General features: G+C 35.8%; 1 protein-coding gene and 1 non-coding gene across 6 annotated transcripts; one reads left to right on the top strand and one right to left on the bottom strand.

The window, feature by feature from the left end:
* Positions 1-636: 636 nt before the first annotated feature.
* Casp8ap2 (caspase 8 associated protein 2) lies at positions 637-25,451 on the bottom strand. Of its 5 annotated transcripts, none has more exons than XM_046431405.2 (12): positions 25,356-25,399; positions 23,558-23,617; positions 20,620-20,702; positions 16,946-17,014; positions 16,274-16,374; positions 15,145-15,219; positions 13,240-13,355; positions 8,251-10,457; positions 4,082-7,226; positions 2,960-3,059; positions 2,285-2,337; positions 637-1,230 (listed from the first exon to the last, which is right to left on the bottom strand). In XM_046431405.2, exons 3-12 carry the CDS (start codon positions 20,672-20,674, stop codon positions 1,227-1,229), a joined length of 5,925 nt encoding a protein of 1,974 aa, XP_046287361.1. In that variant the 5' UTR covers positions 20,675-20,702; positions 23,558-23,617; positions 25,356-25,399; the 3' UTR covers positions 637-1,226. The 5 variants fall into 5 exon arrangements, with proteins under 5 accessions (XP_046287361.1, XP_046287351.1, XP_046287341.1 ...); XM_046431395.1 differs by lacking the exon at positions 25,356-25,399 and adding an exon at positions 25,183-25,349; XM_046431385.2 differs by lacking the exon at positions 23,558-23,617 and having other exon boundaries at positions 25,356-25,451.
* Trnaa-cgc (transfer RNA alanine (anticodon CGC)) lies at positions 23,911-23,980 on the top strand. Its single transcript has one exon. It is a non-coding gene; the product is annotated as a tRNA-Ala (tRNA).
* Positions 25,452-26,464: the final 1,013 nt, after the last annotated feature.

The raw sequence follows: 26,464 nt of genomic DNA, 5'->3' as shown, positions 1-26,464 counted from the left end.
TTATAAAATCCAATTTGTATTCTTTTGAACCAGTAGCTTCCCTTAGTCATCACTCTGCTTATGAACTCTGTGTGTGTGTGTGTGTGTGTGTGTGTGTGTGTTTTGCTGGGGATTGAACCCAGGGCCTGTGCATATGAGGCAACTGAGCTATATCCCCAGCCCCTTATGAACTCTTTTAAGGGATGATAAAGATGATAGTATGCACTGGAGAAAGACTGATGACCAGCACTCTAATTTATGATGGACGTCCAAAAATGACAATGGGAAAATATGCAGCCTAGAGTCTAGAGCCTAGATTGTAATTCACCAGTCCTGATACTGGAGGGGGAGGGCAAAGAAGTAATTGTTCAAACTAGTCAATCCTTATACCAGTTTTCTCCAAATTTTCACCCTTTTTGTGTTCTTAATTTTATCTGTGAGGATACCTGCAGCGAGCTATGGTTCACTGTACCATTATGTGCTGTGAGAAAACAGGCCAAAGCACAGGTTGCCCCTTAATGAACTACTCATACCCATTCAGCCAGCTCACTCCCACCACAGAAGATTTCAAAATAGCTCCCCATGTCCCCTGGGAGTTTCATCTCTTTTTGTTTTAATTATTATCTAAACAATTTAAAGAACATTGTAATCAAAATATACCAGAACTTTACATGGTTTTATTATACATTACTGTTATCGAAAGCAAACTTTATACAAAAAGTTTTATACACATAAAAAATTCCTGGCTAGGCAAGGCCATTTGTGTGTACATACACACCATACACATATAGTATTTTACATCATTATAACTATACATATTTATAAATACACTATTTAAATTATTTTACAATTTACCAAAATGAAGGAAGGCAATTTAAAAAAGAATGAAAACATTAAACTAAATAGTTAAGTTTAAAATGCTACAAAACTTTCTAAAAATCGAGAAGGAAGTCATTTCTTTGAAATATCAAAACTAGGTTTCAATACTACACTATTGTGGCTTTCATTCTGATAACAAGTTCTCATGTTTAAAAATAAATATTTTGACCAATGACAGGTAAGCAAATCAGACTGAATAAGCTGAACATGTTGATTTGAGATTAGAGTCAATAAGCAACAACATGTAGACAATCATCTAGGAATCAAAACTGATAAAACCTCCTTCTAGTTCCCCATTTAAAACATGAGGAATTCAAAGCTTCTGTGTAGTATGAAATATCAATTAAAACTCCAAGGAATTCAGCAACTTATCTGTAATGCAAGAAAATGCTAAAGTTATAACTCTATTTTTCTGGTATAACCATTTTCATGTTTTAAATGACTCTACTTGGAACATATTAAAGAGCTAGCTTTTATAGAATCGGTTGGGTAACTATTGTTAAATTCTGATTTTGTCAAGAAGTATACTACTACAAAATCATTTGAAGACCTCAATAGCAAACCAGTTGCTTTGAGAAGATACGGAAATTAACAGGTTATCTGAAGACAATAATTCACAAGTGGACTAGAAAAGGATTAATAACTCAAAAATATTTAAAATCCTTCAAACTATGATCCATGTCCAAATATGTTTTCTATTTAGATTTAACTCAAATTTAAACATTGATGTTTGGCATTCATAATTCTGACTATAAATCAACTGAAAAATATAGTGATATATTTAATATTGTTCCAATTTTTCTCCCATAAAATCCAATTTTGAGCAATTATCTGTGGTCTTAGAGAAACAAACAAACAAAAAACCCTGATAATTCAAAATTATTGCCTTATAAACTATACAAGAATGACTTAAAGAAATTAAGGGCATATAGGTTTGTGAAAAGTATTAATACCTTAATGTAGTAAACCCTGTCATTTATGTAGATGACAATGGATTTCATGTTCATGAGCCTGTGTTTTGTATTTTAAGGTATCACACTCTTGATAAAAAGATGCAAGAAATATTAGATGACTGTGCAAATTTCACTAGTTATGAAACATACTGCTACTCACACATATTCTTTTACTTTTTTTCATCTATAAAAATTTTATTAGTAATCATCAAATGCATTTTCCCCCACCTTAAGACTCATCAGCAATCAGAAAGTTGAGGAGAGATGCCATGCTGATCTGAACTGCAGCAGGCATCACTGAGTAGGCCCCTGCACACGAGGTGACCTTAGGTGCCTGCAATCATCCTTCAATCTGAGACTAAAGCAGGAACTCAAATGGATTGTCTCTCACCCACTATTCACATCTTCAATGACTAACAAGCCATTATGTCAAATATTTACTATACTAGTCTCGTAGTGTAAACATTAACTACCTGCATTTTGACTTTTCAAAGAGCTTCATTAGCTGCTGGAATCTTTCTGAAACCTGAAAAATTAAAAGTGATTATAAATATCTCAACATTTATCATCTTTAATGAATATTTTTGCAAAACTTCTGAAGACAGAAAAAATTATCCTCAATAAAGATATGAATATAATGTTTAGAAAAACATAATAAAGGTGAATGTTTAATTTTTCAATATTAAATTTTATTAAACTAGCAAACACTACCAAATTGCCTGATAAAATAAGCAAATGGTAAGACACAGGATAAAAAATGAGGACCATTTCAGCCATAATTCTTCTATAATCACCAAATTTTTTTGTTGTGTTTTGGGTACCAGGGATTGAACCCAGGAGCATTTAACCACTGAGCCACATCCCCAGCCCTTTTGATATTTTGAGACAGGGTCTTACTAAGTTGCTTAGAGTCTCACTAAGTTGCTGAGACTGGCTTTGAATTTGCCACTCTCCTGCCTCAGCCTCCCAAACTGCTGGGATTATAGGCATGCAGCATAGCACCTGGTACAACCACCAAGTTTAATAGCTCTACACACAGCCATATTTTTAAGGAGGTCAGCTACTAAAATCTACACATTTTGTTAAATCTACATATGTAGAGAAGTAACACTGGTGAACCAACAGAGATGTAAAAATTGGGTTGTTACCTGATTTGGATTTTTATTCAACTTGACAGCTAAATATGTAAACGTTTTCAGTGATGGCCCTCTTTTCTGACACTCCAATAAAATTTCCCGGTCATCATTTCTGAGGAGGAAAATTATATTTAGCTTTTATACAATTGATGCAGAAAAAGTAATATATTCCACTGCCTTAATGTCCATGAATAGAAGTGACATTTTAATTGAAACCCATAGGGAAAAGATCAGAATATTCAAAATGGTTATCTGAGAAACACAAATATAAATTATTTTACTTTTTCCTTTTTTTGTGTTACTGGGTGGGAACTGAACCTGGTGGTGCTCTACCACTGAGCTATATCCTCAGCCCTTTTTAGCCTTCAGAGTAGCTGAGATTACAGGCTATAGGCATGTGCCCCCAAACCCACCTTAAGTGAGGTCTTAAAACCTGCATTTCTTAAAAAGTTCACATAAAACTCAAAAATACACTCTATCTAACTTTACAACGATTTGTAAAGTTCTAATTTAGGGAAAAAAAATAAATTATCCAAACTCCTAGGTTTTGTTTCATCTCTTCTACCATCTGTCATTCCTTTTTTGTTTGTTTGTTTTAGTTGTAGTTGGACACAATACCTTTATTTTATTTTTATGTGGTGCTGAGGATCAAACCCAGTGCCTCACGCATGGTAGGCAAGTACTCTACCGCTGAGCTACAACCCCAGTCCTGACTTTCCTTTTTTCTAAAATGTGCTTATACTATTTCCTTCCAAATGAAAAAAAAAAGTTTCTTTATAACTGAAAAAACACAATGAAAATCCCTACTTTGATGGCTAATTCCCAACCCTATTTAAAAGTTATTACTACAGATTGTTCTACAGTATAGCCAGAATGTACCCTAGAATGTATCTTTAATTCTGGTCACTTTTAAAATAACTCATCACTTTTTCTTATTTTAATTAATTTATTATTGTTATTATTTATTTACTCATTTATTGCAGTGCTGAGGATTAAACCCAGAGCCTTGCACATGCTAGGCAGGCACTCTATCACTTTTCCTTATTTTAGGATGGGAAATATCTGATGACATTACAGATTAGATTGTAATTTCTTAAAATTTTCTGGTGATTAATGTCTCTACAAGATCCTTACCTTGTCCACAAAACTACAATTTCTCCCTTCTTTTTAATAATATTCTTTGCAGAAAGGCTTGTAGAATTGTTGGGTGCTATCGATGAATCCTTAATACCTGGGCTTGCCTTTAATGATGAGGGATCTTTATTCACTGTAGGGAGTTTTTTCTTACTGGTTTTCTTTTGATGACCTTCACCACTTTCACCAGAATCTTGGCCAAGTTTGGTCTTTTCCCTACTAATTATGTCTGTTTCCTTTCTTTGTCTTTTCTGAGAAGAATGATTTAGCATAGAAAAACTTTTTCTCTTCTTGTGAGCATTATCCAAAGCCCCAGGAAATTCTGAATCATCAGAAATTGATGTGGGCTCTGATTTTAAATCATCCTTTTTTACTTCATACAAATCAGGAGATTCTGTGGTCAAATCTATATAGTCTTCTTCAACAATGCATTCCAAAGGCCTATTTCCTATTTGTACCTTTTCTTCCTTACAGTTATCTTCATCTACACATATTACCTGACAATCCAAACTTTCAATAGCTAACACAGGATGGTTCCCTTCATTTTTACTCTCACTTGAAGCATCTTGTGTCAAATCAATAAATGTACCTATAGTATCAGGGTGTAAAGAATTATCTAATATTTGAGCATTTTGATCTAAATTGCATCCAGAACATTCCAACTGGTTGATATTTAAAACTGTTACTTCTATGAATTCCCCCAAGTTTTTGGTCTCAGTAACTGGATCCTTTGTTAGGTCTATATATGTGTTTGGAAGATGATCCACCACAGAGTGTGGGATTTCGTCCACTGAAGGCAATTCTTCAATGCTTTCAGGCACTTTGGGTTCCCATACTTGATGCAATTTAAAACAATCACCAGTCACTTCATCACTACAACCCATTTTACCTGAAGCATCTTTAAGAAATTCATATATATCAGGAACCTGTGTTTGTATCACAGAGTCCTGTTCTTCATGTGTTGGTTTACTGCTATCAACATTGTTGTTGGAATTTTCTAATTCCAACTCTGGAGACTTAAAAACTGAGTTCTGATCTGAAATATATTCTTTTTCTGCTGCTTCATCAGCTTCATCAGCTTTCTTTCCAATTCCTGGCAAAGGTACCAATGACTCATCAGCCACATTCTGTTTAAGACCAGGGGAAGTGGATGGTGCTGCACGCCTTATTTTCACAATGAAATGATCATTGGATTTTTCCATTATGACAGCATGCATGGGTAGATTAGGATGGTACTGAAAGCCTGGAGCAACAGACCGGCTTGTCCATGATGAAGAGCAACTTGATTTACTGCTTGAGTTATCAGACTCCAGAGCTAAGTGAATATCTTGCTCAGATGCATCCTCTTCCTCAAGTAAGGCATCTTCACTAAAATGTGCACTAATAACTTCCTCTGGAGTTGAACTAGACAAAACTTCAGGTTTTAAGAAACTGAGATGACCATCTGACTTCAGAGGTGATGGTACTGTTAAAGAGACTGCAAGATCTTCAAGGAGTATGGAAGAAATGCAGGACTTACCCTTTTCTGAACTACATACATTATCTTTACTTAAAGCTGTGTTAGTAGACACTTCAAACATACAACTTTCGTCCAACACATCAGGATGAACTGGCAACGAAAGCCCTGAAGACAGAGATGGACCTTTCTCAGATGATAATAATGACCAATTATCATCACTAATCATTTTGGGACATGGAGAAGCTACCCCTGAAACTAGCTCTTCTGTTGTACAAGTTGGTATAGATTCACACTTAAGACTCTCTAGAAGCTGTTTCTCTGGCGTCTTTAACTCCCACTCAGTTTTTTCAGTACAATTAACACTGTTGTCCAAAAGATCAGAACCTTGCAACAAACTTTTAAATATTTCACCCATCTGTGCATCACTAACTAAATTAAAAGTTAGGCTGGATGCTTGCTGTTCAGTAAGAATCTCAAAACTGCGTTCTGGCTTTAAAGCTGCATGCTGGGATGTCTGTGTATCTTCTATGGTGTTGCCTTCATTTTTCCCTGGCTTTGAGGTGCTTGGACAGTTTAGTTCCAAAGAGTGCTCAGCAGACTGAGAGTTTTTTATACTATCAAAGCAAGTGCTAAAATTTCTTTTAATGTCATGCTTCACTGCGTTAAGACTGGAGTTATTCTGGACTTGATGTTTCTCCTCAGATTTTTTACCTCCCAGCAAAGACTTACAATTCACAGAGTCTTCTGGTTTGGGCAATTTTTCTCTCAACATTTTTTTGTTAGAATTATCCACATTCCTCTTCTGTGAATTTGAATACTGTCTTTTGTCTTTACAAGTTTTTTCAGATTTTCCGTCATCACTGTCACTTCCAAAGTTTATGGAATCACAAAACTTTACCAAGATTTTCTTAAGCTTTGCAAATAAATAATCAAGTTGTTCATCTACAAACTTCCACAATTTTTTTTTCATATCTGGTAGCTGTTGTTCAAATAAGCGATCAACTATGCCATTCTTCTTAACTTGCTTAAGTTTAGATTCTATAACATCACAGAGATTCTTCTGTAAAGTAGTCACTGACTTAGAGATCTTGGATAAGTCAAGGTGTTTAATTAGTGATGTAAAACTCAAAATTGCTGACTCAACAATTCTATGAAATTGTATCAGTGAAAATTTTACCTTGAATTTCATATAATTTTTCCTCACATGCTTTCTTATCACTCGCAACATATGCATTATTTCTCGGACAGAAGAGGGCGCAGCAATAATTGAAACTATCTTTTCCAAGCTGGAAGTACTCATTGTTTTATCTTTCCTCTCTGTTTTTGAAGATCTGTTAGATTCACTTGGTCTTTTATTCCATTTGCTATTGGTCTGGTGGGTTTTTACAGATGTTTTTCTATGTTCTATATCCAAATGCATGTTATTTTTCCTCCTGTCTGGGCTAGTTTTTGTGTTCTGCACTTTAGCAGAAGTTCTAGGTTTGGCAGTTCTGTCCATAATTTTTTGTGGCTTAGGATTTTCACTGTCACTTATAATTTCTCCTTCTTCTAATTCATCTAAAGATGAATTCTTACAGGAAACTTCTTCTGTACATCCATCAAATTTGAGAATTGGCTTTTGATTTTCCTTATTGAGATCAGACTGACTCTTAGACATACAATTAACAGAATTTGGTGGAATCACATCTGTGAAAGAGAAAAATATATTAAAGTCACACAACCACTGAGCAGTCATTTTGCAGTTCCATCTTAAAACAAAAAATCAAATACTGAGGCAATTCATTACTTTAAATAGTCTCCTTTTAAACAGCAGAATTTTAACACCTAATACTCCTTTTCATGCTTTCTTTAGGTACTAGGGATTGAACCCAGTAACAGTTTACCACTGAACTACATCCCCAGGCCTTTTTCATTTTTATTTTTTTAAGATAGGATCTAAGTTGCTAAGGCTGGCTTTGAACTGATGATCCTCCTGCCTCCTCTTCCCAAGTTGCTGGAAGTACAGGCACAAGCCACTGAAACCAACTATACTTACTCATTTCATTTGGCTTTTACTATTCTAAAAAGAGCTTAGAAGAGGCTGGGACAGTAGCTCAGTAGTTAAGAATACATGCTTATTATGTGGTAAAGCCTGAAGTTCAATCACCAGCAATGCAAAAACCAAAAACCAAATAAATAACACTTTTCAGAAGGTGTCTGACAAGTGCAGAGTTTGATCAACTGGAGATGATCTTTCCTTCATTTTAGCATCATCACCGCCTCTATGCATGATAATGACTTTTGAACTACAAAATTATATCTGGGCTGTGCCAGGGATGTAGCTCAGTGGTAGCATGTATAACTAGCATGCTCAAACCCAGCATCAATAAATAAATACACACATTTGAAAATGACTACAGTATTTGAAAAATCTGTTCAATCACTCTGTTTTTAATTAAGAATTAAAGGAGCTGGGGACATAGCTCAGTGGAGAGTGTATGCTTGCTAGCACACAGAAGGTCCTAGGTTTAATCACCGTGCAAGGAAAAAGAAAAATTAAGAATTATCTTCATTCAGACTAAAGGCTCAATGTACACGACTAGTTAGCAAAAAGGTCTAAATAATATTATTCTCATGTTATCAAAAAAGAAAAAGCACCAACTTATCTTGCTTGTGTAATTTACATTATAAAAAAATTGAGTTGTGGAAGACATCACACGTAAGCTATTACCTTTATGAATGTTATTATACACTGGAACATGAGATGGGCTTTCCATTCTGAGAACTTTTGCTATAGGTCTCACTGGACTATTCAGAGGACTGATGGCTTCTGGAATAGGTCTCAGGTGATTAAGGTCAATGCTCAAAACTGAATTCTCATCATCATGACATAATGAGTTTGTTTCCCCAATTTCCATTCTGTGGTCCATCAATTCAATCTGCTGAAGGGAAGATGCTAAAGCCTCTTTAGGTGAGCAGGGCTCCAAATGACAAGACTTACTTTCAACCAGAGGTATATCTACAAGGGAAGGCTCAAATTTGGGGTTATCATGTTCTGAATGGACTACAGGTGAAATGCCAGTTCCTTCAACTGAAGATGGCACCTGTGTTTCACTGGTTTCATCAACTTTACTTGCAGGAGCCTCTTTCATCTCCATACCCTCAGAAATACAAGAATTCAAACCACCTTGTCTTTTGGTATCCAATTCTAGGACAAAGTTTTGAGAAACACCCATTTGTAATACATCCATTATCACAGAGGCTTCTGCCCTTGCACCATCAACAATCTCTCCTGTTTCTGTTGATGGAAACAAGGATTCTGTTTGTTCCATTTGCACAGGTGTTGAGAAGGAAGTCTCTGTACAACAAATGGGCATTTCACAAGGCATAATATTTTCAACAGATTTAACCAGTAAACTATTATCTTCCGGTTTGCTTTCTGGAATAATGATCCTGAATTCAGACTCTGCTGGAAGAGAATCTTTTGGTTCCAGTAACTTTGATTTGTTTTCCTCTGGGATATGTTCACTGACAGAAGGCATACATGTCCCTGTTTCAGACTGTACCGAGGACTCTAAATCAAATCCACTGCTGGACTTGGGAGCATCTATTATTTTATGCTGATTATCCTGAGAAACAGGCTGTTTTTTTGCAGGAGAAAGAGTTAAGTTCAATTTTTCCATAAAACTTAATTTTAAGTCTTTATTTTTGGTTTCATTTGGACCATTCTCACCTCTCACTGCAAACTCTTTATTATCTGCTCCGTCAGAAACTTTGCTAATAGAGACTTCTCCTTGATCATTTTTTGGTTCATTCTCTTTCTTTAAATCAGTAGTCGTTTTCTTAGTTTCTTTATCAGTCTGCAAATGTTCTGAAGGTGACTTTTTGTCACTTCTCATATGCCTATTCTCCTCTTTGTTTTCTTGTTCTCTTTTCCGCTTATCTTCAGTTCTGTGCCTTTCAGGTTTTAAAGGTGTATTTTCCCTGTGGTGCATAGCATTGACTTCCTTGGAGTCCGTGTGTTTGTGAGTTCTACTGTTTGAAAGAGAAGATGAACACCTCCCATCTTGAAAACCATGACTGCTAACCCACCTGTCTCTTTTACAATCCTCCCATCCTCTTCTCTCCTCTGGATGGTATTTACTGGAATTATGAGACGATTTGATTTCAATCTTAGAATGGGGAGGTGGTGCTCGTTCAGATCTTCTCCAGTGATCCTGTTCCTTTCCTGCTGATTTAAGTTTGGGATCAACTTTTCTTTCTTCTTTGTCCTGTGATTTAAGTTCTTTTCTATTTGTATTTTGTGACCTTTCGCTTTGTCTATCTAGTTTTTTGTCATTTTGAGATTCAACTCGAGCATGTGATCTTTCCCTGGAGGTCTCCTTCTCCCAAGAAGAGCTGCTGCGTTCATTCCTGTAATCCGAATCTGTGTTACTTTTGAAATTTGAATTTTTGTTCTCAGCTTTTTGTTCACCTTTACCATGTTTCTCAGAACGTCCTTGTAGCCTTGGACTAGTTTCTGTATTCCTTGGTTCACCATCACCAGAGCTATTACTTAAATCTTTTCGTGGTCTGTCAGTTCCTCTACTATACTGGCTGTGTCTAATATCTTTTCTCCCTCTTCTGTTATCCTCACTTGAGCTACCTTCACCAACTTGATAATGTGAACGTGACCATAAGCCATTGGTACAGTGCTTCTCAATGGATGTAGGCAAATGTGAAGTGTTCTTTTTTTCAGAATGTGAATTTCCTTCCTTTTCTAGGTTTGGCAGTGAAGTATTATGATGTACATCTTTAGACACATCATTTCTAATTCTATGATCAGTCTTTGAACAATAATCCAAATGAGGAGATCTGGATCTAAGATCTTTTGTTTTAACTGCATCTGATGTCCTTGGAGTTTTATGATTATTTCGAAAATGTGGAAACTCAGACAATCTATTGAGAAAGAAATTAACGACAAAAAAGCAAAATTAGCTGAATAATCTTCCAAATGTTATTCACATGTGACACACTTTTAGAATTAGGAGCCTACAAAATGGCAAAACAAACTTCATGTTGTAAAAAAAGAGTGATTGGGGTTGAAGATGTAGCTCAGTAGTAGAGCACTTGCTCATTAGCATAAGGCAGGCTCTGGGTTTTATTCTCAGCACCACAGAAAAAAAGAAAGTGAGTGATTAAGAATTTACTTGTTTTGGCTGGGTATACTGCATGTGCAAGGCCCTAGGTTTAATTCTCAGCATTGGGGGTGGGGGTGGGGGATTTACCAGCTTCCAACTGAATTAGCCAGCATTCAAAATAAGGATGTCTCTTTTTCTCTCATTTGCTTTTACTTCAAAGGCTATCTATCCCAGCCACTTGCCAAACTATTTTAGTGTTCCTTACCATAGGTGCATAATCTCCAAACTAACCATCAGTTCACTTCTTATATGATAAGTGATCTATTCTTTCCCTCATTCACTCTAGTCTGACTGAAACAGAAGAAGAATTAGAAAAGGAAAATACAAGGAAAGCTAGAAAACAGACACGATCAAAAAGTAAACCTTAATAGAATTCTCTAACCTCACTATCTATTTTGAAGACTATTCCACAGTAAAGCACAGCATAAATAGCCATCTTAAAGTGGTTCATGCTATGCAAAAATAAAAAAGAAATATAGCACTGGGATTCTTTTCTTAGGAGAATGACATGTATTGACTACTAAAAAATAAGTCTAAGTATTAAGGTTTATATTACTGTTTTGGAACACTGGTAGTTTTTCTAGCAATAAAATAAAGATAGCTCATTGTAGTTTTTGTGATAAGTTTATCTTCTTGAACTTCCATAGAGGTGACTTTTCAAAACTCACTTTTAGGCTAGGTGTAGTGTTGCATACCTGCCATCCCAATTACTAGTGAGTCTAAGGCAAGAGGATAAGTTCAGTCAGATTTGACAAGTTAGCAAGAACCTGTCTCAAAAAATGAAGACTGGTAATGGGGCTCACTGGTAGAATGACCCTGGGTTTGAAGTCCAGTAATCCAAAACAACCAAAAAAAAGGTGGGGGCTAGATGTGGTAATTTTTGCCATAGCATGATGCCCAGATTTATGCTTCAGAAGGTAGTTATCCTATGGCTGTAATACCAAGAAGAGACAAACCGGAAGCTAGAGAGAGTAAAAACGGATGCACAGATACCAACAGAAAGATCACTACCAGTTCAAATGGGAATAGAATGGTGGAAACAACTGTAGGACAAAAGAAAAAAATATCTGCAAGATCAAAACTCATAAACATCAACAGAATGTGGTATCAATCTGGACTGGGGGAATGATGGAGATTTAGGTGTCAATGATGACCCCTATGCAGAATGACTACATGTCCCAGCTTGCCAAGCAATCTTGGCATATAATTACTGTTAGCTATTCCTTCAACTCTTACAAGTATTCTAGTATAGACTATAAATTAAATGGTCATGCAACTCCTATGTCTCTGGTTTACGCTAATCAAATAAATGACAGGACAATCCACTGAGCTAGAAAACAATGAAAAAGTTTTAATGATAAATCACTTTTGTTTGAGGTCATTTAAAAAAATCTTTAAAGACAAGTATGTGCATATATAAAGTAGGTATATACATATAAATGAAACTGATCTAGCATGGGTGAGATTGTATTATTAAGAAAATACCAACATAGCTGGGCACATTGGTGGCTATAATCCCAGCAACTTGGGAGAGTGAGGCAGGAGGCCAGCCTCAGCAACCTAGTGAGGACCTAAGCAACCTATCTCAAAATAAAAAATTAAAAAAGGGCTAGAGCTATAGTTCAGTGGTAAAGCACCCCTGGGTTTAATCTCCAGTACCAAAAAAAGATAATACTGATAGAGGAAAAAAAGGACAGAGGCTTGAGCTTTGAGAAATGAAACCTACAACTAATTATAGGAAGAAAACTCACTAAAACAAAATGAGAAAATATTTCAAGAAGGGATGTTGGTCAACTGTGTCAAACAATGTACAAAGGGGCCAGTTAAATGGAAGTCAAAACTGTTTGATGGATTTAGTGGAGGTGACTATTGACCAAAAAGATAGCTACTTTGGTAGACCATTGGAGGCAGATGTCAGATGGACTGGGTTCAAGAGTGAGTAAAAAGACAGGAAATGGAAACAGCCAGTTTAGACAACATTTTCAGACATTTGGTTATGAAAGGAAGGAAAGGTACAAGCTTCTCTACAACACAGATTGTCCCCAAATAAAGAAAAAGAGTGAGCAAAATAGAGAACCCACTTGAGAAATAAAAGAATACATAATTGAGACATAGTTTAAGAGCTGTTAATTAATAAGTGCACATGCTTTTTCGTGTATGTGCTAGGGATTGAACCCCGGACCTCACGCATTGCTCTACCACTGACCTACCTACACCCCAAATCCCTGCTCTCGGTATTTTAGTAATTTGGTATAGACCTAGAAAGACCCATAACATTTACACAATCTTTTCAGAAACAAAGAGTATTAGAATAAGATCCCAGGTAGTTTAGTAAATGGAATATACTCATGGAGGTATGTGGCAATGTTCTATAAATTATACATGTAAATCATTATGACAATAAACCATTAACACATTAGTTATTATTCTTACTAAATACAATAAAATATATATTTTCATTTTCCTACTGAAAGTAAAAATTATTCTGCACATCAATACCCACATAATTTAAAACATCCACATCCACCCCTTAGTTATACCTTTGGTGAAGATTATTTATTTCTTCATCTTTGCGGTTTATTTCCACTCTGGCAGTTTTGATAAGTGCTGAAATATTCTTTTTAAGAGACTGGTTTTCATTTTTTAAGCTGGAGTTCTAAAATATAAATTAATAAATACATTACTAAAGTACATATCCACAGGACTATTAATAGTACACTTATATTAGTTAGGAATTATTGAATGCTAACCATGCCAGGCATGACATCATTTTATCTTATGTAATTCTAAATAGAAAAGCAACCCTATGAGAATTACTAGATTACTATAATTCCCAATGTACAGTCAGGGAACTAAGAGCCAGAAAAGATAGCCGGCACCAGAAAAGGCACACTTACAATAGAGTTCAAAATGTAAAAACAATAAACATCAGAAGAAATTTTTCTGCATGGGTCACTCTCTTGAAAATCAAAAGCAAAAATTGATAAGAATTTTATTACATTTAACAACTAACGTTAAGCCTGAAACTATGAATTAGTTCTCAGATGAACAAAGAACAAAATCTAGAGTTGACTTGTTCGGGAACAGAACAGAAAAGGAACAGAAGAGAAATAATTTTACCAAAAAGTAAAATAGGACATCAAATTCTTAATTTTTTGCAGCAGAATCACAAAACGGGTAATTTTTGCAAAAACTATGAAAGCACCATCACCATTTTTTCACAAAAATTATTCTAAATCTTTGATCCTAAAAACCATATTGTTTTAAACCACCTGTTTCTATAAATGTTAAAATTTATTAGTTGGTTTAACAGATTTTTTATATTGATGCCATTTTAACAATTCAAGCAGTTTTCCTTTATCAATTTCATCAAATCAAGAAATAATGCTAAGGACTGGATATATAGCTCAGTAATAGAGCATGTACTTAGCATGGGTCAGGCCCTGGGTTCAATCTCCAGCAGAAAGAGAAAATAAACCTTCTTTATAAACTGCCAACATGTCAATTTCTATTTATAACAACAACAAAAAAGTAGGGCTGGGGTAGAGTACTTGCCCAGCATGATGAGGCCCTGGATTTGATCCCCAGTATCACCAGAAACAAAAACAAAAACAAACCCCAGCTTCTTTATATAAATGACCAACATTTGAGCATAACTTCTATTTGTAACAACAATGACAACAAAAAGTACACTTTTTCAGAAGAAACTGGGTCTCACTATGTTTCCCAGTCTGATCCTGAAGTGGGTTTGAATGATCTTCCTGCCTTCAGCCTCTTTAGTAGCTGGGACTGCAGGGACCATGCAAGGGCCAAGCTGGTTGGTCTTGGGGATTGAACCAAGGTATTTTAAAATTTTGATTTAAAAAGTTAACAAGGTTTATAGTAGCTCAATTCATAATAGCTAAATTATGGAACCAACCCAGGTGTCATTCAATAGATGGATGAATAAAGAAAATATGGCATATGTATTCAATGGAATATTACTCAGCTTTAAAGAAGAATGAAATTATGGCATTTGCCAGTAAATAGATGGAGCTAGAGAATATCATGCTAAATATTTGTCAATTTTTTTTTTGGGGGGGGGGACCAAAGGCTAAATGTTTTCTCTAATATGCAGATGCTAATTCACAATAAGGCAAGGAGCACTAGAGAAGAACAGCATTACCTTAGATTAGACAGAGGGAAGTGAGGAAGGGGAGGGGAGAAGATGTGGGGATAGAAAAAAATAGTAGAACAAAACAGACATTACTCTATGTATATATGTGACTGCATGACCAATATAATTCTAAAACATGTACACTCAGAAAAATGAGAAATTATATCCAATCAATGTATGATAAAAAAGTGCATAAATGCATTGTCATGTATAACTAATTAAACCAAGTTAAAATTAAAAAGGTGAAAAAAAAGTTAAGGCAAAAATAAAAGATTCATTATAATCCCACCTGTGTCTGTATTTCCTTAAACTTTTTCATCAGCTCTTTCATCTGCAGCTGACATTTTCCATATTCTACCTGTAACTGTAAAATATAAAAAGATTAATTTAAGCATCATACTAAAATATTTTCTTAGCTTAAATGACATTTCAAAATATTCAAAATTTTACAAACCAATCCTCGAAGAGGAATACGTCTACTAAAAATAAAGGCTAAGGTTGTAGCTTAGTAGTAGAGTGCTTGCGTAGCAAGTGTGAAGCATTGAGTTTGATTCTCAGCACTCCATATAAATTAATAAAATGAAGGTCCATCAACAACTAAAAAAAAGTATTTAACAAGATACTAGTTCTTGAAGTTTGGTCTACCAATAATTAATTTTTTAAAGTTTCACATTCAACCTTTAAATCTTAAACTTCAAATATGGTAGAAACTTCTTTCATTTAAGTCTCAAGACATATTATACAATATAACTTAGTACAAATCATAAAAAAATAAAAATGTTATATTACACTGTAGCTATCTGAGTAAGGTTTTATATACTGAGACATTCAAATTTAGTCAAGCAAAATTGTAACTAAATTTAAACAAGTATTCAGAAAACATTCCTTTAAAAAGCAGGTCTGAAGGCAGAAACTGACTTAAATATTCTTTGGGTTTTTTTTTTTTTTACTGGGGATTGAACTTAGGAGCACTCAACCACTGACTGAGCTACATCCCCAGCCCTATTTTGTACTGTATTTTATATATATTTAGTTATAGGTGAACACAATAACTTTATTTTATTTTTTATGGGGTGTTGAGGATCGAACCCAGTGCTTCACGCATGCTAGGCAAGTGCTCTACCACTGAGCCACAACCCCAGCCCTCTATTTTATATTTTATTTAGAGACAGGGTCTCACTGAGTTGCTAAGTGCCTCACTTTTGCCGAGGCTGACTTTGAACTCTCAATCTTTCTGCTTCAGTATCCTAAGCTTCTGGGATCACAGGCAGAAGCCACTGTGCCCAGTTTTAAATAAATACTTTTAACCTAAGAATTAATTCTTAAACACAAAATATTTAATCAATAGTAAGTTGCTGCCTGCTTTTGGGGAGCTACAAGAGTAAACAAGTATCATTAGTAATTGTGGCAACGCATACATCATTGTATGTTGCCTCCTTTGCAGTTCCTTCTTCAGTCAGGATCTCTTCATATAAATCCAAACAATTTCGAGATGGCACACAGGATTTGGAAGTGCTGTCTAAAACAAACAAAAACCCTTTACGTTAACATATTAGGCTTCTTGATGTTATGTCTACCTCTATATATTTCTCCCTCTACTATATTTAATACAAATATATACTGATTTCACAGATGACAGGTGAAATGTTGATTTACCTAAAATCAAACATGATAATCATATTTCTTCAAAACACTGGGAGATCTAGCATGAAAAAGGTTTCTAATTTAGATAGGTCCTAGACTCTCTGCATATCATTCTTATTGACACATTTGAAAATATTTATTAACTTTTCAAATGTTCTAATATCTTGCAACCAGTGATAGGAATAAGCAATAACATGCACAGACAACAGCACCCATGGCATTTCAAAGAACAAAAAACATTTAAATCTGAGACTTGATTGATTGACAAAACTGTATGCTAATTTGCTTTACTGATCAAGGTTTGGGCAATAAGAAAATTACCTGAGTGTAATCATTTCAAAGAATGGGCAAATTTAGAAGCCATTAGGTTATTAGGAATTGCTAACAACAACAACAACAAAAAAACAAACCTAATAAAATGAGACTATTTCATGGAATTTACATACCAGAAACAGCATTGTCCAACCCAGCATATATGTCCAGTGAGCCTTCATCATTATTTTTAAGAGGAGAAGCTGCAAGAACAGCAAAGATTAGTTAAAACTGACTTTATAAACTAAGGTTTCTTTCCCAGTCCAGGAAAATATTTTTTTATTTTGCTCCAAAAAAGACAAGCTTTTCTACATACCGATAAACAGAAAGATTTCTGCACTAGATTTGTAGATTTGTAACTTTACTTCAGATTTTAAAAATTTCCTTTCAAATAAATACTAATGAGAAGGTTTTAATTTCAGTAATAACAGACTGGTTTTTATCAAATCAATCTGCAGATAACAAGTATAAATGCTAAATAAAACATTAAAAGCTATCTGAAGAGTCAGAGAACAGGCCAAAGCAGGAAAAAACTGAGAATGTATAAGATCTTAGCTATCTAGCACTACAGGGATTAGAGGGATAGGAAGACAATATCTGAAAGAAGACTATATGAGTTCCCCATTTTCCTTTTTTTACTGCTTTTTGTTGAAGGACTGGTCCAGGTTGCTCTAGGTAGAGCTACACTAAGCATTGTAAAATCAGATGGAAACCTCCAGTCTTTTTTTTTTTTTTTAAACCAGGGATTGAACCCAGGGGTTCTTTAACCACTAAGCAACATCCCCAGCCCATTTTATGTTTTATTTTGAGACAAGGTCTTACTGTCTTAGAGCCTCATTAAGTTGCAGAAGCTGGCTTTGAACTTGTGATCCTCCTGCCTCAGCCTCCAGAGCAGCTGGGATTATAGGGATATGCCCCCATATCCAGCTGAAACCTCTAGTCTTAATGGCTTGAAGAACAGAGGAAAAACTACTGAGTTGACAACACCAATTAGAAGGCAAGAGAGGAAATCCAAAAAGCCAAGGAGGAATTTCTCCAAATTCTGCCCCAAATATCTGGGTGACCTCCACAAAAGGTAGAACTCCAAAATGGATAGCTAAACTATCTGAACAGAGATTTCAGTTGTTATCCACCTCAAGGGAGATGAAAGTTTAAGTTCAGCTACATTAAATTTGCTAAAATTAAGAGAGGAATATATCAGATAAAATAATTTAGAGGAATATAACAGAACCCAGTGTCATATCATTCATAATGTCACAAATATAATCCAAAATTACTATACAGAAAAATCTCAGCAGAGAAATAGAAACAAAAATAACCACATGGAAAAAAAAAAACTAAAACTGGTAACTGGATATTTAAAAAAAAACAAAAAGTCACTGGATGTACTTTATAAAAGAGCCAGTGAACTATGTAAATCAATACAAACTACCCAATCTGTAGAAAGAAAGCAAAAGACAAAGGGAGAAGAAGCAAATCTTAGTGATCTATAGGATATCAAAAATTATCTATAGATATCACATAATGTTAATCTGGAGTCCAGAAGGAAAGGGAAAATGATACACTGGGATGCTAAAGTACACTAGATGGAGTAGTAAGGTAAATGACTATAAACAATTGAGTAAATATACAGTATAATTTTTCCTCTTAATTTCTTAGTTCCTAATTCATTAAGATGTATAGGACTATTTAAAGTAAAAATTATAGCACTGCATTTTGGGCTGTGACTACTATAAAATAAAGAACAAGATAGAAGATAAATCCAACTATAAGATTCTATATTTTATGTGAAAAAGTACAATTCTAATAAACAGACTATAAAATGTTAAACACCTATCATACAATCCCTTGAACAACCACTGAAAATAATGCAAAGAGATATAACCAAAAAGATTATATATAACTTAAAATGGAATTTAAAAATATACTCAAAGTAGAATGTATATTGGAATTGTCATTATTTTTTAAATGTATGTAGAAATGTAATTCAGTGGTAGAGTGCTTGCCTGCATGCACAACACCTTGGGTTCAATCACTAGCACTGCAAAGAGAGGGGAAAAAAAAAAAAAAAAAGAAGTATAAGCAAGGACAGGAACTTGAGAGTAATATACAAAAATGAAAAGAGCTGTATCAAGCAAATGAGATTAACCATGTAGTTCTGTCCTTCAAAATTTTAATAAGGTTGTAGATGTAATAAAATTGATTTATTTTGTGGTGCTAGGGATTGAACACAGGACCTCAAGCATGCTAGGCAAGCATTTCACCACTGAGCCATATCCCCAGCCCAGATGTGATAAAATTTAACTATTTGCGAATCCAGATGAAAGATAAAGATGTTCATTATATTACAGATTCAATTTTTCTGTAGGTTTACAGTATTTTTTAAAAAATCATAAGAGAATTGCAACTTGAAACTACATCAGCAAAAATAATCAAGTTACACTGAACAGTATTACCCAGACTGGTTATGATGACATTTGATATAAGCCCTTCCATATCTATGAATAATATTTTTTATGATGTTAGGGATTGAACCTATTATTGGCATGTTAAGCAAGTAGTCTATCATGAGCTACATCTCCACCCCTATGAATATTTTTAAAAACATTCTAAGTAAAAGTAGAATTCTACCAAACCCAACTATCTTTTCACTATAGCATTCATAATTCTCATTCACAATATGCATCTATAGTCTTAAAAAAATGTAATGAGGTCACAACATAACTATAAGAAAAAAATTAAATAATAATGTTATATCAGGATTTGGAAGTTTATCTTCTGCATATTATCTAAGATACTTTTATTTAGTGCTAGAGATACAGCTCAGTGGCAGAGCACTTATATACCACATATGTGAGGCCTTGGATTTTATTCCTAGCACCATCAAAAACAAAACAAAACAACAAAAAAGACAATAAAAAAACTTTTTATGAGCTTATTTTACTACCGGGTCTTCGTTTTCTCTTGTTCAAACTAACCATTCATTGTGACTGTTGTTTTTTTCTCTGAAAAACATTAAACAAGAATAAAAGCACTTACTGAAAATATTAACTACAAGAGTAGTGAATACTTATTTTGGATGTCAATGGCAGTTATTACCATTCATATTGGCAAAACTGCTAACTTGATTACATTTAGAAGTTAGAAAGGATATGATAAAAAGATCAATTGGGTTTTGTGGTGCACACCTGTAATCCCAGCTCCTCAGGAGACTAAAGCAGGAGAATAACTCAAGCCTTAAACTCAAGGAATTTAAGGGTAGTTTGAAGAACACAGGATGACCCCATTTCAGAAAAAAAAAAAATAGAGTTGGAAATATAGGACCATAGCTCAGTGCTACAGTGCTCAATACTATGTGTGAAGCCCTGGATCGTCAGTACCATAAAAACAAACAGAAAAAGGTTCACATTTACTAAGCACTACTTATGACCCAAGCATTTTATTGTATTAATTTACTTATGTGAAGAGAGAAAAGGATACTAATGGCAGTTTACCATGAGGGTAAGTAAATGATTTGAAATTTAAAAACTGAGGCGGGCTGTGGCTCAATGGTAGCACACTTGCCTGGTATGTGTTAAGCACTGGATTCAATTCTTAGCACCACATATAAATAAATAAAAGTTTATCAACAACTAAAAAAAAATATATATATATATAAAGTAAGTGAGGCTGGGGTGTTGCTCAGTGATAGTGCGGTGTGTGTGCTTAGCATGCACAAGACCCTGATTCAATAGCCAGCACCAAAAATTTTAAAAATAAGTAAATGGAAAGTCAGTCAATTTAGAAAGACAATTAAAAGTAACCTTACCAGAAAAGACATCAAATAAACTTGTTCCATCACCATTGTCATCATCTGCTGCCATGATCCTATTTCCTTTTGAGAGTTGCCATCTAAGGTATTAAAAATAAAGATTTTCCACTGTTAAAATCAACCTCACAATTCAGAAAATAAACCACTTGAATTATCTAGAAAATACTCTCCCCACTTCAAAATCCTTAGTTACATCTGCAAAGTCTATTGCCATTTAAGATAACATATTCACAGGTACTCAGGATTAGGAAATGGGTACCTTTTGGGGCCATTATTTGGCCAACCACACTAAAGAACTCATTTTAAAATTTTAGTTAAATAGCCACATGTGATCAAATATACTACACTGGATAATAGACCACGAACTATCTGAAGGCAGGGATCAAGTTTTATTAATCTCTGTATTCCTGACACTAATATACATACTTGAAGATGTTTACTATACAAACAAGGAAATGGGCCAAAAAAGACTAAACCAGCCAAAATAAATATCTAAGTCCATGAATTGAAGCACATAGTTTATTCTTAAGAAAATTCCACTGGCTTCACACAGTCTACTTAATTTCATTTACCATGGAAAACTCACATCTAAAGGATTTCATAGAATTGTGGTTATTATAATTTCAGTAACTATAAATGCCTTTTGAGTACTTGTAAAAATGTTTAGTTTCTTAAGGTTATGAACTCCTGGATATCATCAATCTTATTTTCAATAACTGCACAAGCATAAATTATCTCTTTGGGTTAAACTATTGGACAAAAAAAAAAAAAAAAAGTTAAAAAGAGCAAGTATCACCACAAAACGTAGGGGTACTAAAACAGATTTATAGTCAGCCCTGTTGCCTCCTCCAGGGGCCTGAAAACTAGGGACTACCTATACTAAAATACAAACCAATAGTCAGCAATAAGATGGTAAATAAATACATTCCTGTAAGTAATCAAGTCTAAAACAAAGAGATCATCAATATCTACTCACTTCTTGACATCTCTATTTCTTGAAGTAACCCTACCATTTCCAAATAGCCTACTTACACTACCTTTGCAATATTTCTCCCATTTATGCCCATTCTTGCCATTTCAATGTGTTCCAGGCCCTCCCTATTGCTATCTAATTTTCTCCCTACTCCAAATACATGTTGCAAACAACTATTGGATTAATATCACCTCTTGTTCAAAATTTTTCCATTACTTCCCATTATCTAGTGAATAAAGTCCATACTTCCTTAAGGAGATAGTGAAATACACTGATATCTACTTTTCTAGTCCTATCATTCACTATCCCAGAGTTTCCAAAAATCCATTTTATGTCCAATTAAATTTTGCTCCAGTTTACAAACACACTTACTGACACTATCACCCGATAGCTCTTCCTCACATCTATCTGAGTTTACAGGCAAGTACAAGATGTGAATACCCAGATTAGAATATGTGAAGCCAAGATTAAAATGTGAGTTTTCAAAAAGTCAGGAGACAGGGGAAGAGGTTTATCTCAGTGGCAGAGAAGTTGCCTAGCATGCCTAGTTTGAGCCCCAGGACTAGCGGGGGGAAAAAAAGGTTGGGAATATACTAATGATTAAGATCCAGTAGGGACTGGGAGAACCACTGAAGATTTCAAAGCAAGAGAACATCAGTCAAACCTGCACTTCAGAAATTTAACTCTAGCAAGAATATGGAAAATATTAGTGGCAAGCACAATAGGGAAGGCTTACCAAAATAGCGCAAGTAATAGTAAGAAGTCATTCTAAATTATTTTTAGTGGAAATAAAGACAAAGAACAGATTTGAAAGATTTCTGTGGCACAATAAACAAGATTTAATGGATAGTGTATTCAAATGTCCCCTGTTCCCTATTTCAAATTGTTTTTCACGCCACAACCTGAGCTGTCTTTTCAAAATGCAAATTTAATTAAGTTCCCTCCTCTGCTTAAAACCTTTCAGTACTTCCTGATGATCTTAGGATAAATTTTTCTCACAATTTTTTTAAATACTCTTTTTAGATGTTAATGGACCTTTATTTTATTCATTTATTTATATGTGGTCCTAAGAATCAAACCCAGTGCCTCACAATGCTAGGCAAGTGCTCTACCACTGAGCCACAACCCCAGTCCTCACAATTGTTTTTAAGACCCTGCATAACCTGGCCTCTAACCATCCTACTGATGTTACTTAGAGTCCTCTCTATTCCCCAGCAATCTATGCTCTGACTGACTATATTGGCTTTAACTCCTTGAACATGTTGTTTGTTCCTTCTCATACCGAATATTCTACAGAGCACTCTTTGCTCAACACCCTACCTTTATTTAACTCTTCCATATTTTGGCTTAAGTAATGTTGATCATCTCCTGGCCACTCTCTCTGCCTACTAGGTCATGTCGTTAGTAATATTTTCATATATATCACTGTGTCCTTTCTCTATCTGACTTCTCATAGCTCACATTTACATTTTTGTGGGATTCCTGGAGAAATGACCATATTATCCACTATACTGAAGCTCTATGAAGACAAAGACCATCTCTATTTTGTTCACCACTATATCCCCAGCTCTCAGCACAGGGTCTGGTGGGTTGTTAAATAATAAAAGAATATTGTTTGAATTAATGAAATTTCCAATTTCTTAAACTCTTTGAAGTTTCTAGCTTTGATAGCAAGGTCATAATTTTAATAGCAATGAAGAAACAAAGATATGAATTATCTGTATAACATCTAGATGGAGATGTCTAACAGAGGGCTGGAAATAGTATGTTGCACAAAAGAGAAGGCATGGTAGGTATTATGATTTGGAACTCATCAGCATCTTGGTAATACCTGGGGTTACGCTCTTGAAATCACAAAGGCAATTGACTCTCCTAGAAAGAAGGGGAGGAGGGAGAAGAGAAAGAAGTATGTACAGTATTAGATTAGTTGGGAAAAAGAAAGTTTTTTACACTTGCTCTCACCTTCTCCCATTTGAGGATCTCAATATACAATGAGACTTACTACTAACGGGAGTGGTGCACCTGTGAAAAGCAGAGACAAAATTTTTAAACCTGAGAACCATAATGATTAAAAAGAGCTGTTAGCTGGGGGTGTAGCTCACTGGTAAAAGGACATATTTAGCATGTTCAAGACCTTGAACCCAAAGCTGGCTTCAATCCCTGTATTGTAAGCTCAATTACTCACACATAATTGTTCTATTCAGATATGAAAGCAAAGTAGATAAGGATAAACTAGTCTTTTTGACAGGACAATGTTTTAAAAGGTGGTCTGAAGGAAGTTTTATTTTTTAAAAATTGCAACAAAAGGGGCTGAAGATGTAGCTCAGTTGGTAGAGTGCTTGCCTCGCATGCAGAAGGCCCTGGGTTCAATCCCCAGCAACACCACCACCACAAAAAAAAAAAAAAAAAAAGCAACAAAGCAAGCATTTGTAGAGAATAATAGAAAAAAGCCAGGGGATGGAGACAGCATATTAGACTCCAAGGATGTGTGAGGGGAAGATACTAACAAAAGTTATCGTATACTGAATATTTTTTTTAACTGAACACAGATTTATTTTGGTCATTATTTACTAAACACAGCAATAATAACTATTTACAAAGCATTTACATTGTATTAGGTGTTTATATAATCAAGAGATGATTTAAAAGCATACAGGAGAGTGTTTTAAAAGTATACAGGACAGTGTCATATACTATGTATTTATTATGAGCGAAGTACTGACCTAAATGCTCTAAATACATAAATGACTTGCCTTGAATCTCCCTTAATGTCATATGAGGACCATATTATTCTTTTTTCTCATTTTACAGATGAGGACTATTAAGACACAGACTATTAAGAAATTTGCCCAAGGTGAACAGCTGGTCAGTCTCTAAACCCAGAGGACCAAAATCAAGAATATATATTACAACACGAATATACGTATATCTACACATATAAATGTGCGTGTGTATACACACACACACATAAAAGGACATTATCTCTTGTAAAACGTCAGGAAATTCAAGGAAAAAATAATTTGGGGGAGGGAAGTGAATAAGAGAATTCTTGTCCTAGTAGCCTCTGTCCCTCTTGAAAAGGCGTGGTGGGAGATGGGGGATGGGTCTTGAGGACTGGCCAAAGTTTTGATGCTGGTGCTGTGAATAAGAAAGATCAGGGGCTAGTCAAAAAGTCAAGGGTCAAAGTCAAATTAATCCTAAAACACAAACGCTGAGATTTCTGCGAATTCTACATTTACATCTTAGTTACTATGTGTTAGGTTTTGGTTACTGTGGTTTTAGGTGCTGTATTGACCAAGACAAATAACTTCTCTCGGTATAACAGTTTCGGAAACAACCAACATAGTGATCACCTGACACTGGAAAAACCATTTTTCCAGAGAATCCTACCCAAAAGCTTTTAAGAGTGTGTACCAAAGCCAGATTGGATGGGGGGAGGGGCGCGAAGAGTGGTCGAAAGAGCAATTCCTCCCTGCGTTCGCTCCCAACCCCCTCCCGGACCCTCTCCTGGGAACGTCCAGGGACAGCAGAGCGACGCAGAGTGGGAGCCACAAAGGTGCACCCCGGGGCTAGGGGAACGTGGCTACCTGCGGTCCACAGACGTAAGGTGCGGCCCTTACTCCAATCACTTAGTCGTTTTAAATGGGCTTCCCCCGACTCTCTGTCTTCCCGGGCGCAGCCAGTCTCGGTTTTGGACACTACAGCACCATAGAGCCTCTTCCTGCAGCCCGGCTCAAAGCGGGTCCCCACGTCAACTTACCCGCCCTGCCCGGCCCAAGACAGCCCCGGTTCCCTTCTGGACGCCGAGTTCTCTTTGGCATCTCCACCAATACCAACGCGCAATGAGGACGCGGAGGCGGGACGAAGGGCTCAGAACCAATCAGATCAGACGCAAAGCACGTTCCGGCGCACACAATTAGTTCCCGCCTTTGGAAAGAGGGAAAAAAAACACGGTTGGCGCCAAACTCCTGTAATCTTCTGCGGGATTTAAGGGGAAAGGGGCGGGGCATAAGGAGGCGAGGACGAGGACGGGGCGGAGCGAGGCCTTACTACGGAAGGGGCAGGACCTGAGCGGAAGCAGCAAAGGCTCTGGGAGGCTCTTTAATGAAAGGGGAAGTGCGTGCTCCGAAGGCTTGGTCAGTTATTGAGTCCTGTATTCTGTAAATTCTATTGATAGTCAACTGATAGACGTAATGCTGGGTGATGGCTCAATAACTATGAATAAACTTGTCCCAGACGCTTTCCTAATGGTAGGCAATTTAACACAGGGGAGCGTGGAAGAGGCGATACTGATTTAGCGGGATGGATGAGAGAGCTTTTAGATGGTAAAATATCTACTGAGTTGCCTTTTATGACTAGGAACCAGACATGCTAGTAGGTCTAGCTTCAGGAGCGCAGCCTACCCACTGATTGGTGGATTTGTAAAACAAAGCCGCTGTCCTCTGCTACTACATATACAGTCTCCTGATATTGATCCTTACCCATTTCCTCTTGTACGTTTTAGTCATAACAACGGTCAAATCAACTTACTACATATATTTAAGTTTTTGAAAAGTCTCCCATTTTAGAAAGGGTGCAGTTTTCCTAGGTTTTCCCTACTCAGTTTAGCTTTGGAAAAGAAGCTGGATGGACAGTTATTCCAAGTAGGAAAGCCTGGTAAGGAATACAAGGTGCAGGACAACCACAGGGTGTCCGCTGTTGCTAGAGTAGAGTGAGAGATGAGGAGTTGGTGGTGTAGCTCAGTGATAGAACACATGCTAAGCACTTCGGAGTCATGTGTCCAATCCTATCACCAATGAAGAGAAGTAAATTAAGTTGGAGAGTCAATGAAGTGGCCTGCATCTGTCGTCCCAGCTACTCCAGGCCAGC

This window comes from Marmota monax, unplaced genomic scaffold (assembly GCF_021218885.2).
Source record: "Marmota monax isolate L192 unplaced genomic scaffold, Marmota_monax_Labrador192_F-V1.1 WCK01_AAM20220418_F8-fsc00013, whole genome shotgun sequence".
Lineage (NCBI taxonomy): Eukaryota > Metazoa > Chordata > Mammalia > Rodentia > Sciuridae > Marmota > Marmota monax.
Note: the sequence above shows the minus strand (reverse complement) of the source record. Positions and strands in the feature narration are given on the sequence as shown.

What these genes read in the sequence shown, in the direction of transcription:
- Casp8ap2 (XM_046431385.2), bottom strand. Translation starts at nt 20,674, where the DNA reads ATGGCAGCAGATGATGACAATGGTGATGGAACAAGTTTATTTGATGTC. An exon ending in GTTGGACAATGCTGTTTCTG is followed by an intron (nt 16,375 to 16,945) that starts GTATGTAAATTC and finishes TGTTTGTTTTAG; the next exon opens with ACAGCACTTCCAAATCCTGT. An exon ending in ATTGTAGTTTTGTGGACAAG is followed by an intron (nt 3,060 to 4,081) that starts GTAAGGATCTTG and finishes TTTCCTCCTCAG; the next exon opens with AAATGATGACCGGGAAATTT.